The sequence below is a fragment of the Xiphias gladius genome, chromosome 1, assembly GCF_016859285.1.
Source record: "Xiphias gladius isolate SHS-SW01 ecotype Sanya breed wild chromosome 1, ASM1685928v1, whole genome shotgun sequence".
NCBI classification, from domain to species: Eukaryota; Metazoa; Chordata; class Actinopteri; order Istiophoriformes; family Xiphiidae; genus Xiphias; species Xiphias gladius.
In genome coordinates, this window is record NC_053400.1 from 22,505,639 (window position 1) to 22,523,091 (window position 17,453).

Consider the following 17,453-nt stretch of genomic DNA (forward strand, 5'->3'; position numbering starts at 1 on the left):
TAACTTTCCATTAATTTAGTTGCCAAAACTATATTTGGTGATTATGGAGGGAATGAAAAGCATTGGAAAATATCCTTGTGTCTGGAGAATTAAGTATGTTTAAACAATTTTTACATCTTTGGCTGTGAATGTGAAGTTATGGAGGACTGCATGTAAAATATAACATTTCACAATACAATAGTGTAAAAACTATCTTTGTGAAGCACATATTGTTCAACATCGGTTCAGCCTTTGTGAAAAAAGTCTTTAATTCAACTAAAAGGTGATTTGTACCTTAGAGCTGTATTTAATTGCATTATAGTGTACAGGTGTTCTGGTTATTGTGTCTTGTTCACTACATGTGCAAGCAGATAATATAGTATAATCTTGCTTTGTTTATAAACAGTGAAACTGTATACTTCTGAATGTAAATGCAAAATAATTGAACACATCATTGCTGCCTGCATTGGCACGACCAAGCATTTCAATACCCAAAGGGCTGTAAAAAACATTCAGTATACCTATACACATACACAAAGACATAATAAATTTGGCCAATTTATTCTCCTTTCAAGTTTGTCTCAAGAATTCATTCACATGAATCTGACAGTGGAGCTTTCCAGGGACTCCTGGACTCCTGATGTTGTTGCCTTCCAGGACAACAGACAGACTCACTTAATCATTCGCTCACTCACTTTCTTGGGCCAACAAGAGAAAAATGAAGCTCTGCTGTCTTTCAGAATGATTTAGTTTTCCACACTATTGGACATGTAGGTCAATTTCCCTTAAAAATATATAGGAAAATCTTCAGGAGATCTTTAATGGCATAAATGAGTGATTATTGAGAAACCTCGAGTGGAACAAAAGAGTAATGGTGCTAATCAGAGAGTCTGATATAGATGTGGGGTGGGTGTCTAAACACTTCTAAAACATGCATACATTTCCATTTGTCTATATTTGTTAGTGGTGTGGAACTCTGGATAGCCACTTCATAATCTCTGCCTGCACTGTGGACTATCCTGTAGAAAGACTTAAGTCAAGAAACCCTGAATCTTATTGAATTCCAAAGCTACTGCCAGATGTGGAGAATTTTGATTTGTCAGTATAAATAACCCTCACTTGAATATTTAAGTTAGCTGTCAATTGTTTCAGAAAGATGTTGGAAGGTATTTAAATACTAATACTGTTCGTTTTGTACAATTTAGTTCATGAAATACAGCGTATTAATAATTTACTATGTAATAATACTGTGTATTTCTAGGGATAATTTGTGTGGAACCACAGAACGAGACACACGAGCAACACAATGAAGCCTGTGTGTGTATTCTTTACTGTACATGACTGTGGCCATTTATAAAATGAGTTCTGATGTTAATTGTCTAACCAATGTACCTTGGTTACACTGGTTTTCATTTTTTTCAATAAGGCATGGAATAATAACCAGGGACAGTGTTGAAAATTCGTCCTTGTAGGTGGATTTATGAAAACTTCCAGATTTGATATTTAAGCTTCATCTGCCAAAAAGCATTGCATCTAAAGGCCATGTTTTGTGTAAATCAAACCCAAAATACAAACATGGGCAGCATGAAAAAGATCATGTAAACTTTGCAATTTCTTGCATCAAAAAAGGAGATATTTGACTCTGAAGTCACTGATGTCTGAGCTTCCTATAAACACCTGAATATGACAACAAGGAGGCATTTAAAGCGCCCACCCCCCAAAAATTCTGATGACAGTGTGGTATTTTGATTAATGTGTTACAGCCAGTCCCAGTCACATTCTAGTAGTAAACCACTCTCTTCCCCTCTATTTAGTGAATATATGGTCAGGTTTTTTGTGGCCAACACTGTTATGGATATTTGAGTTTAAAATATCCGATGGTGATATATCAGCCGATATTCATCTTTGTACATAAACATATAACATACACCAATAATCTTGATGTGAATCCCTTAGATTTTTTTTTTTTTTTTTTAAATGTGACCAAGATACATACTGAACGGGACATTTTACTGTTGAAAATTGACTTGTCACTGCTCTCTGGTGGATAAACTATGTAATGGGGACACTATTTCTAAGTGACTTTCAAACCTAGTTTGGAATCTCTCTGCTGCATTTTTTTGTTACTTATCTGTCGTCATAAATATCAACATGATACCAATATTGGTTAATGTTATCTTGACCCATTTATCGATCTACCTCTAACATGAATAACATAAACTTGTTGAATACAATACAAAGTATGTTACTATATTTCTAATATTAAATCTGAAAAAAAGGGATAAAGTTTAATAAAGTCCCCTTGCATAAATTAAATAGTAACTAACACAGAAACATCATAAATACTAGAAACCATCTTGCAATGGGATCACACCAGCTGGGAAACCCGTCAACATGTTGACGCTCCAACCCATGAGTACTCAGTAGATAGTACTACATTACTAACAGGCGTGGCGACTGGTGAGATCCCATCGCGAGATGGTCTGTAGTTTTACCTAATGTCTTAGAGTGGACAGGAATGACTGAAACTGGGATACAGTGATCCGTGACTCACAACAAATGTGTGCCAGGGGCGTAAATTGGAGGGGCTACTGGCCCCTTCCCTACTTCAAACACCTCCTCTTGCTGATGCCCCTGCTTGGACGTCACCCATCTTCGAACTAAGCCTTCATTTTGATTTCAGCTACACGCCTGTGAAGTTTCATGAATGTGTCTTGCACGGTTGTGATGCTATCGTGCGGACAAAATCTGTTCACAGACAGACAGAAATATAAGCGCCTATCAAAGTAGTCAAAACCTCCACTGTGTGTGTTCCCGCTACAGCCATGATGACACACACACACCCAGACTCACAAGGTGAACACTGGCTGGTAATTAAATATTGAATATTACGGGGCTATTATAAACTGGGTAAATGATTTAAAACAGGAATACATCAAGATTATGGGGAACAAAAAACAAAATTAGACAACCCACACTTATTTTAATTCGTCATTAGCTTTTTAGTCTACTAGCACCAGCTGTACCATCTTCTGCTATGTCAAAGTTGTGAACAAACTTTTTTTGGTGCAGATTAAAATCTACTGTTGTCAAACTACAAGCCTATTTGTCTATGACAACCAGGAGCTGAAATGTTAATTGCTTTGTTTCCAGTGTAATTATGGTATAAATGACAATATTTACCATGGCTTGGATGGTGCTGTGTGTATGTAGAACTCCCTTGGGTCTCCCAGTTGTACCACTGGTGTAGATGATCATAGCTGGTCGATCAGCCCAGTCTGTGATGGCTGTGTCCTTCTCTTGGGTGTCTGTCCCATCTAAGGTGCCCAGGTTGGAAGTAGGAGGCAGTGTCAGGCATGGCAGCCCCAGTTTCAGTGCCAGTGGCTCAAGGGTTTCAGCATAGGGATGCCCCGCTACCAGTAGTGAACTCTGGGAATCAGAGATTATGTACTCCAATTCTGACTGAGGGTGTTTTCGGTAGAGGGGCACTGCCATCCCACCACTCATCCAAGTTGCCCACTGCGCCACTGTATAGGAAGCATCATTAGCACAAAGGAAGGATATACGTTTTCCTTCCAGACCCCCAAAGTCAGAGTTGAGAGCGGTGCTGATTCTGCTTGCAAGACCTTGGCTGCTGCAATACAGCTGCTTGTAGCTGTGGCTGCCACTGCTGTCTATAATAGCAAGCTTATCTCCAAATTCTGGAGCTCTGACAAACACTGGCTTCTGGTTTATCCTCGATGATGGAGCTGCAGTCCATCTGTGAGCCCCTCTTTGCACAACAGTTCCCAGTAGCCATTGCCCTGGCTCTGATGGGCAATACGTTCTGTGAAGAGTGGCCTTCCAGTGAAGCAAAGTCCACTTCAGAGAGTGGCGGGCTGCAGCAACATGTCTTGACAGCATGTTAGAGACTCAGCTGTTCATAACCTCCAGAGTCTGAACCTCAAGATGGCTTCATCCTCAGTCCCTTGCATCTGCTCATATCAGACAAAATCTGTGAGTTGACATGAAAAATGGCATGTGAGCTTAGTTTTATCACGCAGCACACAAAGATGGACATCTTCTTCCAAAGGAAAATACTGTATGAATCTAATTATCCTCCTCAACTTTTCCATATTATTCAATTTGACTGACTGGCAATCACTTGTTCCTTTACTTTCATTTATCTAGCGCTGCACTATTTAATACAAAATCACTGTATGTGGCTTAAATGTGTTGTTTCTTCTATAATTTTTAAACATGGTGAGCAGAAAAAGGGGCAGATTGGATAATGCAATGATGTATTGATTGATAGAAAAATTAAAGGAGCCCTCCATCAATCTAGTGGTGTTCTTCCATAAAGCTAGTGGACTTACAAGAGATAGACTGCAGAAAATTGAAGCAGCAGAGGCTGAGATTTCCTGACTTTTAGTTTCAAGTATTTGAAAAACCGCAAAACACCAGATCCTACATTTTTCATATCACAACTCATGACACCAAACACCTGCAACACAGGCTTGCTGCTAAAAATCTGAAGGTTCAAGGCCAAGCCGAAGTGATATCATAAGGATTATTTTCTCAGACTTTAGAAAGCTCCCTCCAGAGCTACAGAAGGCAGAGTAGTGCTCTCTGTGACAATAAATCTGCAGTTGATGTATAGAATTATTGGAGTTTCTCAACAGTATTGAGTTTTTGGACTTTTGGTTGTGCTAAACAAGCCATTTTGAAGATGTCAACTTGATAATTAAAGGAAGTTTATTTCAGAAATAGATGAGAGTGTCTGTAGCTGTGTTATGATGTTTTCATATTAAATTTCTAAAGCCATGTTAAAAACATGTTTTAACCCATTTTCAGTAACTTCTGTAAACATGTCATGACTGACATTAAAAGGGGAAGTGATGTGTTGACTTCTTACAAGTAAAACGTTATCCGCTACAACTGTAATCGCCCAAACCATGCGATACAATGTCCAGTTAGAATAAGGATTGACAGATAGTCTGTTCTGCTTGTTATCGCCACTAACGTCGGAGTCAGTTCAGTTAAAGTTGACTGTTACCATGACATTTGATATTATTTATGTAACTGACAGTGACAGGCTGAAGAAGGCGACCCCGACAGTCACCGGACCTCAGCCAAAATACGGACCGTCGAAATGCCCTCTATAGAGCTAATAATATCTGAAAATTTCTTTTAAAACGCTCGTGTTCCGCTGTACACACATTTCCATTAACTCATACTCACCTTACCTAAAACAAAAGCCGGTACCTCTTGTAATGAAGGACGGTGCAATGGCATTAATCGTCCGGCATAAAACAAATGTCGCTTGCATGGTTCCTGCCTCTTCAGTGCACACAAATAACCCAGCTCATGTGTGGCCACTGAGACTTTAAAAATACTGTTACTTTACTGACATTTTACTTAATTCTTTAAACATTTTCACTATATAAAATGATTTAAATGCACTTACTTTTTAAAAAACAAATGTAATCCTTTATTTGAACAGGTAGTCTTACTGCAGTCATGATGGGACACAGACAGAACATTCACACACACATTACACTAGTTTAACATTAATGTAAGAAATTACAAGTGAAATTGCAAATACCAGAGTATAGTGTTTGCAGTTATCGACTGAAACAGACGCTCATTCCATTTGGAAAGAGCTTAGAACCAGAAACTTGTTCTTCCAAGATCAGTTTGAACAGGCAGTGCAGCTAATGTTGAAATATTCTTTGACCTGATTCTAAGTGCTGTGTTTATATGAGACCAGAGAGCAGAAGTATCGAGGCAGTGTTTGCAGTAGGGAATTATAGATAAATAACATAAAATGGTATTCCCTTCTGTCAGTTAAGGAGGACCTTCCCATCTTTTCGTATAAGACGCAATGGTGAGTGAGGAAATTATCTGTGATAAAGCGCAGCGCACTGTGATAATCAAGAGGCTTTAAGATGGAGGAGGGGGCATGCCCATAGCCTACGCAATATCACCATAATTGATAACAAGACATAATAGCAGATTGTTCATTAGTATTCCGACTATTAAGAGAGACACATGATTTGTTTTTTGACCCTCAGTATGCTTTTTAGGTGTTCCACATGGGTCTTAAAAACAAGAGAGATCATGAACCCATGATCTCATCTCTGTGGAGAATTATTTACTAGCATTGATTTTCGGCTGAATTTGGTCTGTTTCTACTTCGATATTTTTTAAGTTTAATTGGTATCTGTGATCTGAAGTACTTTGTGCTAGATGCAAGAGGCAACACAATAAGTTCCATTGCAGGCACACAGCCAGCTAGTGTCAGATGATTATAGAATTGATTATAGAGCTACTACTATGACTTGTGTTGCTGTCTGTCATCCTGTGGTTCTTAACTCAGCTTGGTGGTTGTTGGCAAGACCTGCCCCCATCTTTGAAGACCTGCAGATCCAGTGGAGAGGCTGCTCACCAGAGACGAGGACAGGGGAAGGGAGAGTGCAGCATATATGCAGCTACCCCACACAGAGCTGTGTTTGGCTTTAGATCACATGCCAGTCCCATCACTCAGTTTGCCAACTGGCTTGGCTGGCTTCATCATCACATTGCAAGTGGGCACATTCAGCCGCCAGCTGGCAGTCGCGGGCCTTAGATAAGAGAATGGTACAGACATGGCACACGTTCAAAAAGTTTTCACTTCCCTTCCCAAACCCCCTACACTGCAAACGAGGATGGCATGTTCCTAACGAAATTGGAGCCTTTGTTTCAGAGAACTCCCCTCCACTCTCAGTAATAGTATCGTCAAAGAGCACTCGTTCCCATTCGTGGGGAAAATGCTATTCAGGGGGATGCTATGCTACCCCAGCAGCTATGTCATTTTCAGAGAGTCTTTTATTTGTAGTGCATTTGTACAGTCTTTAGTCTTTTTTGATGAAGTGGCACTACTGCATTTTCTAAGGATTCAACCTAAAAATGACCGAATGTCATCTCGCATGTTTTTGGATTCGTTTCCTGGAGGTTGGCCATATTTTTGATATGCGTTGTATGAGGACTGGAATTCGAGCCATTGAGAGACTTACTTACAGCTACTGCAGACTAGCAGGGATGGATGAAGAGTGGAGGATAATGGAGGGCATCACGTATATGTCTGTTTGTCAGGGATGAGAGGAGAAGACATGTCTAACTTAAGGAATTATAATTATGGTTATGGCGAAAAAATGATTAGACAGAATATCTAAAAAGCAGGCACTGGCATTTTGCCGCAATGGCCTGCTGCCAACACACCATTCAGCGAAGACCACCTGAAAGGATCTCGCCACTGATGGGCAGGACGGCCGCAAGCAGGCGCCAACTCCCATCTTGGCAAAGGACTGCGTCTGAGGAAAAAAGAAAGAGGGGAAAAAGGGGACCCCCCACAGACCTGCGAGAGAGGCTGAGATGGTAACACAAACCATGGGGAGTGCCCAAGCATGTGTCAGGTTGGCATCAATGTGAGAATGTCTTGGCAAGCGCTCCGTTCTCTCCCCTCCCACCCCAGCTCACACACAAACACACTGTTGCCCTGCTTGGAACACATGGTACATCAGCAGCGGCATCTGGCCACGTTGACTCCTGGCAGCTGCGCTTCGTCTTCACCAGTTGGGAGTCTTGGCACTGCCACTTCATCAACTACCTGTGGCTCCTCCCGGGTAAAAAGGCGAGCGATGAATTATTCCAAGGCTGCAGCTGCAAACTTGACTTTCATCCAAGAGATTCACTGTAAACATATGACTGCCTCACAGGGCACATGCCACCCACATACTAATGCATGGTTGACAACATGGCTTGCATTCAGCGCAAAGGGACTTGTGTGTCCTCATGTGATGGCATGGTTCATTTGAGGTGAAAGATGAAGGATGCTATGTGATGACTCTGTACTTGTTGTATCTATGTTAAACGCAAGTGCTCTCAAAGAGGCCCAGGGAAAAACAACCCATGGACAACTGGAAGCTCGTGGCTTGCAAAAAGTGTTTTTTTTAAGAAAACATCAAATCAACGAAAGCACAGTGAGCAAAAGACATAAATAAGAAGCAGTAACACAACATTCAGAAAGGCAGTGTGTTCAGAGCTGAGTACTCTTCATCAGGCAGCATTGGTCCATCTCTTTGTGTTGAGAAATGGTGTTGAAAAAGATCAAATCAAAAGTCAGCCAAGGATTACACTGAAAGGAATTTCCTCCTATTTATATATAATGAACAAATGGATGGGTGACCTTTCAACCTCTACAATTATTGCCTCACATTCCACTTTTAATAGAGGTTTTGACAACCAAGGACATTTGCCTGAAGCGCTCTGAATACATTTCAGCCGTGACACCATGGATTGCTTAAAAAGAGTGGGACAGCTTTGCCTGAAAATTACCTCCCCTCTCGAAGGAGAATTTCCAGAGGCATCTTTGTGACATGTGCTCACAAAGATTTAGTTTTTCACTTCTTGTTTTGGAAAATCTAAGATGACAGACAGTATAAAGTAATGTTGTTTTGTTTAAAACTTTATTAATTTCAGTGGTACTATCTTTTTTAAGCCTTTTGTCATGGAATATACCATCTACTCTTCTGGATGATTCCATTTCATCACAGAGGTACATTTAATGCTAGCTCCTCTCCATCAGTCCAGACACATGTTTGGGTTCTCCTGCACTCCCACCTGAATTTTCCTGTAGAGAAGCCCTCACATGGAACATTCCTTCAGCTAGAACCCAAAACTTTCAATCTGTCCCAAATGTCTGCAAATGTCTGTGTTAGACAGCAGCATTTTGTAAAAATTTTAAAAAATACGGTGCGTTAATGTGATCACAGTTACAGTATTTTATGAGAATATGAGCAGTGACTCAAGTTGTTGATCATATATTTTTGACTCTGTTTATGCATGAAGTAAAGTCAAGGGATACAGTAGCGGAAAGAGAAGTTAAAAAAGCAGGGAGCCAAATTTAATCCTAGGAATTCTTGACATCCACTGGCCTTCTTTAGAGATAATGGTTTGCTCTTGGCTACTTGAGAACTGCACAACCCAATTTGAATTTAAAACTTGTTGTGATAGTGTTTTGTTTTTTTTTTTCTGGCCTTGTTTCAAGAGAAATTTAGTTGGCAAACTGTTATGATCTGTCAAAATTCAACGAGATCTCTCCCTTACACACATAAACACACACATGCACATATTTTATCACTTTTTTCTGTGGGTGTTAGTCATCTGACAGTGACCCAGTGGGAGCTTTTTCTCCATCTGTGTCGATCTGACCCATTTTAGCCCTCGGCCACGTCCAACTGTTCCATGTCCCAAACATATGTGCGGTGGCAGGGGGATAAGCGAACCGTCGCCGCACGGGACCCGCAGACACTGCAGATATGACACTGGACCTTGCTTTCCTGTCTGTCTGTTTCCCACAGCATATGTCATCATCAATACTGGCCCCGAGGATTGACACCTTAGTGATTTGACAAAACACCACTTCTACTATTGCTTCTCCTCCTCCTGCTCTGAGCCAAGGATGTCTCTCTGTGTTATAGATTTGATTAGCAGGCAAAGTGAATTTTGTTTGTTATTTTAGTTTTTCGTTATTTATTCCTGTTCATGCACTGAATCTGTGTTTGCTGTTGGACAATATGTGTTTACCTTCATTTGGCCTCCACCGATTATCAGTTGTCATATTGACTCTGCATCTCATTGATTGGTTAACCTCTCTTATTCAGTATGTGCCTTTATTTCTTTTGTTTTTACTGGCCAGCACTTGATTAGGCACTTGACTTGGATGACCAACTGATTGCACTATCTGTGCAGATCATAACACCAGTCCAGTGGTTCTGCAACTTTTTCAGGCACGCCCCCCTTCAGAAACTGAAAAAAATTCACACCCCCCACACCACAATTTTTATCAATCATGAACAATGATAGGGGAAGCAACAAACAGAAAAGGTGAATTTTAGTAAAATAAAGGTCCGCGTATTAGCATCAGGAAACTTGTTTGTTTATTTTCCCTACATAAATCATATTGATTCAATTTAGTTTCACACCATAATTTCTCCCTGGTTATCCACACATCCCCTGCAGTGGCTCTATGACCCCCCAGGGGTGAACACCCCCCAGTTTAAGAACCACTGAACTAGCTATTGAGGGCAGAAGAGGCCAACCCGAAGAGGGACTGGGGTTTTTCACAAGTGGTCCAAGTTGGCAGATGAGATGGTATCACTGCGCTGAGCCAGGACCCACTTGGGACATTGGGGTGTGAGGCACATATGGGCAAACAGGCTGCTGATGAGCTGCTTATATGAGCCTCTCATCATGGCCTTAGAGAGATGTCTCCATCAGAGGATTTGAAGTGGCTATATGCTGTGGGTGCACATTGTTTTGATTGGCACAGGATCTTGAATTCAAGCTACTTAGAAAGCAGATATGTTTGTCTGCAGAGATTTTCTCCTTTTAGATTTTTATAAAATGCCATCCAAATTCCTTGGGGACAAAGACTAACAATAAAGGTTATATGAAAATGCCTGCAACTTGTAATTGTAATTTACACGTTCTCTGAATAACTGAGGCAGACGGCATGGTCAAATGGATGGAATAAAGTTGATTTAACTGTAGTCTTAAGGTAACTCATTCCAAATAAATGATAGCCAACTTCCTGACCTACTGGCTGTAATAAGCTTTAGATCGCCCTGGAATTTTTTGATGGCTCTCCACTAATGCTTTATTGATTTGCTTCTTTCCCTTTTAACTCCCACATATGGAAGTGGAAACTATTCTGTTAGAAAAACGATCAGGACTTCCGCCCTCCAGTCTTAATTCAGCTCTGTCCTGCATCCTTCCATCAACATTGAAAGGGTCATAGCATAACATTGAAACAAGCATGCATGTGGATGCACTATATTACATCCAGATGTAAAGTGAAATATTTAATTCTATCACCTTCCATCCCTTTTTCAAAAAATATGTTCATTATGCAGTTTGAATTAAAATACATGCTCTGAGTTCACAACAGGAGATGGTTGTTTAATAATGTCATCAAAAGCCATGCAAATATTTGTAATGCTTGATGTTTGTTTATCTTAGGTGGCTATGGAAACAAAAAGTTACATTCGCCATATATCCTCTTTGCAGAATGCCTTCAATTTATTTTTCTACTTAAGCAAAGAAACTTGGCAGGCATCTGTCTTGCTCCATCTCCTGCAAGCATGCACATACCTCAAGCAGCCACATACACCCCCAGTCACCCTCACACACACACACACGCATACATAGACACACACAAACACACATGCTCACTCTGAGGCTGCCAGGCTGCTTGGGTGGTGTGTTGTTCTCTGGGAGACAGTGCCATATGCTGTCTAGCCTCCCAGGGAGGGCAGAGCCTACTGCTGTACTGTTGTCCTGACTCTAAAGGAACCCCACTGCAGTACAACACCTAGTGTACTGGTGGTCCTAAAACTCAACCTATTTCTGTACATTTTATGTAATTTAAGACTCAACTTTTACAAAATATGAACAATCCAAATTTTATTCAGAATGGATATGTGGATTTTCATTCATTTATTCATTTAACCGCTATTGACACTTGAAAAGATACACTGAGGAACAAGAGCCCTCTTTTATCAGTTTACCAAATTTGAACTTAAAAAAATCAAATCTTGATATAATTTGTTATCAGTCCCGATGTGCCAATTTTTCAGAAAAAGAGGGAATACGTGCAAAATACTGTACATGCCTGTGGGAACTTCCAGCATCCCTGTCTTGTTGGGTTACAGAAAGTGCTACCAGCAGAGTGAACAAACTGTAAACAAGTAAGTAGCTGTTGAGATAGATTCTAGACAATGGCTAACCTTGCAGCGAGAGGACCTGCCAATGCCTCTGCACATCTGCAGAAAAGAAGTCTTGAAAAATTCATTACAGCCAGGGAAAGTGAAAAAAAAGCAGCTTTTGTTCAGTACTGCCATCTTGGGTCTTGTAGAGCGCCTGGATTCGGATTTTTTCGCTTTTTTAAGAGAAAGAGAGACAGAGAGGAAAAGAGTAAAAGTAGACGGTAAAACTGTAGAGTGCAGAGCGATGAAAAGAATGTGTTGGATACCTTTGCCCAGGAGTGCGAAGAGATGATGGGTGTGTTTGTTGAGAAGGGGATGAAGGAAAGAGTGGGTGTAAGAGTGTGTTTGTGCATTGACTTGAGGGGTACGGGATGCGTGTTCAGAATTTATCTTATCTGTGTGTTCATTACTACTTTGCATTTCAGGCAGAGAGCTTGGGTGCTCCACTAAATCGCAGGAAGGATTGTTAGACACGCGTGTTATTAATTTTTTCAGGGTCCCTGTGGCGTCTGTATGAATCTTAATGCTGCTGACTGGGCTGCAGCTCTATCGACTTTCTTTAAAATATGAAGAAGCTTTGCTGGAAGCGCCTGGGGTCATTAGCTGAAGAGTAGGCGCAAATCCCTCACCGAGCCTGCTCCGGCTTCGCCATGTTAAATGTGCTCTTAAAATATTCATAATCATACTCTTGCTTCCACACACGCACATACACACATGCACTCACACACATACGTATGAGCACAGACAATGCACCAGGGATATTAGGGGATCAATATTAAAATGTATTCCTGTTTTGGTGTGCGGTTAATTAGCTGCGGTTCTTTTAAACCATGAAGTTTGAGAACAGATTAACAGTATCTTTTTGTACACAAGATAATATTTACTTCTGCTCCATCCGTGCAGATATAGATGAAATACATATCAGAGGATGTTGAGATATGGAAACCAAAGTAGACAATGATTCTATTTTGTACTGTTGCTTCTAATATTTTATAAAAGCATTTTAGTATCATATTATGATAAGAAAAATGTGTGATGGCTTCTGTTTCACAGACACACTGTGGACTTCTTCTGCACTGCTATGATTTGTATATTTTTTATGTTTCTATAATTCCGTATGGATTTGCATTAAATTTGCATGAAATGTTTACAAACTACTATTTGATCCACTGGGAAGAAATTGTGAAGTCATGCATTTCCAGTTAGTTTACTCCTTTGTCTACGTCTTCGAAAAAAAAAAGCTGTTGTGTTTATTATCTATACATTATTTATTAAAATAAAGGTTTGAAATAACCAGACTCAGGTATTGTTTAATGTCTTCAATGAGTGAGAGTATACAAATACCCAAATAAAGTCATGACGTAGACATTTTTACAGTTTAAAACTGTATTTTTATGATCCGGTGTATTTCTCCTTTCACTAGTGACCTTTGATCAGTGAGAGTTTATAGGGTAACTGGTGTGATTTCAGCCAGCTGTATGTAGCCAAAATAAGGATCTTAGTGAAGCTTTGTTAGGAGCATTGTGACCCTTTGTAGCAGGTAAGGATCAACAACAGTGCTGCAGGTCAGAGAATGGTATAGATACTACCATGAGTCCACTGTTGTGCATTTATGATTCTTTCATGTGTACATATTAGTTGTACATATGTGTTGTGAGTGCTGTCCAGTTCCTCTTTGGGAACACTGGCTCCCTACAGCCCTCTCCTCTAGCTTTCATTGTCCAAACACCACTCTCCACTTCCTGCAGTCTGAGTTGGGAGAGTGCAATTTGTTAAAGTTCCCGGCCAATCCCAACAGAGGTGAACCCAAATAACAGTCACATTATGGTGCTTATTCAGGCCATTATTATAGCATTTCTATAGACTACCAGACACTGGGTAACACATTTTGCTCTAAAATGCCTTAGTACTCTTCTGATTTCATCATTCCTTTGATACATTCAATGCCTCCAGTACCAGAGGCAGCAAAGCAGCTCCACAGCATGATAGAACCTCCACCTTGTTTGACTGTAGGTAGGGTGTTCTTTTCCTAATGGGCTTCATTTCATCACCTATAAACAAACTGATGCACTGTGGCTTATCTATAACAGTTTTTGCGATCATTAGTCTTTCCTTTTTGTGCCATTCTCTCAATAGTGGTGTCTTCCTTGGCCTTGGCCATGCAGCCCTACTTGGTTTAGTGTGTGGCTGTGGTAAAAAAACACCACTCCAGATTGCTCCAGGTCAGCCTGAAGCTCTTTAGATGTCTTGCGTGGTGTTTTTTCCCACAATCCACGCCAACCTTGACACACTTCTCTCAATGAGTTTCTTCATAACACCCCATCCTGGAAGCAACTTAACAGTTTTATGACTGTGAAACTTTGTTGATAACATTACGAACTGTTGAAACAGGGATTTCAAAATATTTAGCGATTGGCTTGTAGCTTTTAAAATTTGATATGTTTTTGATAATAGAATTTCTAATGCTCTTAGACAGCTCTCATGTTTTGGCTATTGTGAAACAGAAACCTGAAACAATCAGACCCTTTTTATGCAGTAAAACCATGATTCATTGGTTAATTCAGGTCATGTGAACAATGAAAATTAAGCACAGGTGATTCTTATATGTTTTTTTATTTTGTTTGAGGAACTAATTCAAATTCATCAAAAGGGTGCCAATTATTGTGTCAAGCGTACATTTTATGTCTATATTTTTTATTTCACTGTTACTTCCAGCCTTTCTTTAAGGTGGATTAGATCAAAATTTAGAGTCAGAATCATTATTGCTTAGAACACACTTAACAAATTAATGAGTAGATGATCTGTTACAAGGGAAACAAAGTTTACAGATTCAGTTCTGAAGTTGTGGCCACTGACTGGCTCACGCTAAATCTGATATTCGCCTGGTATTTTAGCAAATGCCATAGTCACCCTAACCTGAGAGCTGCATTCAGCACTATCAGCAAACTTATCTCTACACTATCAAGTCAAGAGAGCTGCACAAGGACTGACCCTGATACTCTAAAAGCCCTTGACAACGGCAGTAATCAGACCAGTGTGATCACTTCAGGTAAATTAAATATGAAGACAATTTAATAGTGTGCCTCTTATATACATAAATACCGCCAATGATGAAAAACTGCTTGTGTCATACGCAATGTCCCATAGTTGGTTGTAATAATATACACAGTAAAGAGTTCTCATCTAAACTAATAATTAGCCGAACGTGACCTGTGTGGCACATACTATTTTTACCCCTGGGTAATTTGAACAGGGGTTAAGTTCCAACCATCAAAGGACTCCAACATGTTTGAAACAGGTGCTGTGATGGAGACCAGGCCAAAACAATCATGTTGCTACAGAAAGAGACAGCCTGCCTAACTGATGCCTGTTTGTTGCTGGACACAATGGATCAGGGCTGGCAGATGTACCAGGGGGGTGAATGATACACACAAAGCCACTGAGAACAATACTATAGGAACAATGGGCACAGGCAAGTGCATGTTTGGGTTTGTGTGTGTGTGTGTGTGTGTGTGTGTGTGTGTGTGTGTGTGTGTGTGTGTGTGTGTGTGTGTGCCCAAAAAAAGGCAAATATATAGAAAGAGAGTGTGTGTAAGAGAGAAAGTGAGGGGAATCATGAGTCTATAAGTTACTTAAACTTAATACTTAATAGAATTGCTGCATTAGAACAGAAGTTATCATTATTAAAGTAAGTGAAGTTCGTATCATCGCCTCAGTACTGGTATTAAAAATGATTCCTTTTTTTGAGACTCACATGCCAATACATTTCAGAAAGAAACGTTTTTATATTTTACTATCATTAATTTACTTTATTAATTACAGGATGATTGGGTTCTTGACCCTAATTCATCATATTTTAACATTTGTTCATATAGTAGTGCAAACTCTAATCGTAAAGTGAAAGTAACAGTGATAGGCCTAGTGGGGTTTTCCCACTGGTTGTTGCTCTTTCAAAAGGAATTGGTGCAAACAGTTTCACTTATGTCTTCAGGGAGGCATTTATAGGCAGTGTGGCCAACATAGCACCTTTGTTGCTAGATTTACAGACTTTTCACACCTTCAGCAATGAATCTAACGACTTTTTGGACAAACCTTAGCTACTTTCTGCAGAAGAGAGTCAACAGTATTGCCCCGGGAGCGCGAGGTCCAGCTTTCCCTCTGCAGGCACACCTCTCTATGCGTCTCTTTCAATGAACCACACAGCAGCTGACTCAGATGTGAATGAGCTACTAACTTTCTCACTGAGTGATCATTTTACAGGTAAATATAACCAAAATCACAGCGTTTCACATTGTGTTTAACTTATGTGTATGGTGATTTTGTCAGATGCTGTCGTGGTTATAAATTCAGGATTTTATCAGCGCAGAGCGGCAGCTTGAAAATTGCTTGGAAGTGACTGCTGTCAACATGTAGCCTTAATGGGACACTTTCAGTCACTATTTCATACTTGTTCTGTTGTTTGACAACAGAAACAGAAAAAGATGTAAATAAGAGCAGCTTTATTGGGAAATTCAGCTGTATTAAAATACTGGATATGTGAGCACAGAGAGTAGGAGAGGAGCATCAGATAAAGGGCTGAAACTGGCTGAAACCGGGCAGAATGCAAATGCAACTCGATAACATCAGGAATATGCCAATTCGAATATTACATCATCTAGGGACTTTTCGAGCAGGCTTTAGCTATTTTCCGTTGAAAGTTTTTAAAGGAAGTTGAAGTTGAAGTTTTTTTTTACAGCAGCTCCACAACAGTTTTCAACTACACCCTCAGTTTCGCTCGCTGACCATACGCAGTCAAGCCATTTACTAGGTTTTGACCTAATCTTGTTAATAGATTCTTTGTACATTGCTGTAAAAGAAAATTAATTCAATTCACACAAGAGGAAAAGGAGCTAAGAGATTTTTTTTTTTATGCGGAAGTAATGTTGACCTTTTTTCCAAGGAAAGGCTTTATTATGGTCTTAATCAAGATACCCCTCGACCACCACTACTACCCGACCCCTTCCACTGGTACGTATTGATCTGTGTGTAGCTTAATGTTGGTCTTTATGGCTACGCTGTGGTTAGACAAGCCAGCAATAAAACTACTTACTCCTGCCCACTGTTATAACTGAATCAATCCATTAGGTGAGTATTGAAACTGTGGTTACTCTCCACAATGTGTAGTGATTATATATAGCTGCAAATTGAATTATTCAATATGCAGTTCAGTTATGAAGAGCATGTAAAACCCCAAATAGAAATGGATGTTTTCCTTGGGTCACAATGCATTACAGCTATACATTAAATCAAAAATGGGAGCCATGACATTAGGCTTTGAGACGTAATTACAGGCCGCTCAAAAACAGTAGGGCATGAAATAACAGTGTGTGTGTGTGTGTGTGTGTATGTGTTTGAGAGAGAGAGAGTGAGAGGGAGTGTGTGTGTGTGTCCCTGGGAAAGTGACTGCTGTTTGGCTCGGCCCCCTGTCACCTTTTCCAAAAGACTGTGAAATCACAAATTAAATGCTGCACCATCATGAAGCAATTCAGTCTGATACGTCTTCTTCTCTTTTAATTGTTTGTTTATTGGGCCCTGTTCAAAAGCAATATCGTGAAGGTCTCTGCAAACTCTGGGCGCCAGCTTGTAAACTGGAGGAAGGTCACACCATGTCAGTTAGTATAAGGGGAAAGACAGCAAAGACATAAAGAA

The 17,453-nt window shown here is 40.1% G+C and overlaps 1 protein-coding gene across 9 annotated transcripts in view; it reads right to left on the minus strand.

Annotated features, from left to right (window-relative positions):
* The window catches only part of acsf3 (acyl-CoA synthetase family member 3), a 36,677-nt gene extending 31,400 nt beyond the window's left edge, over positions 1-5,277 (minus strand). For 5 of the 9 annotated variants that reach the window (XR_005708219.1, XM_040137007.1, XM_040136962.1 and 2 more), the window contains exons 1-2: positions 5,205-5,277; positions 3,163-3,973 (exon numbers count right to left, since the gene is read on the minus strand). Coding sequence is in view for 8 of the 9 variants with exons in the window: in XM_040137007.1 (XP_039992941.1) it covers positions 3,163-3,882 (720 nt within the window). In the remaining variant the exon portion in view is untranslated. Of the gene's footprint in view, positions 1-3,162; positions 3,974-4,873; positions 5,169-5,199 lie in introns of those variants that run through there. The other 4 variants (XM_040136982.1, XM_040136973.1, XM_040136990.1 and 1 more) reach the window with 4 other exon arrangements.
* Positions 5,278-17,453: the final 12,176 nt, after the last annotated feature.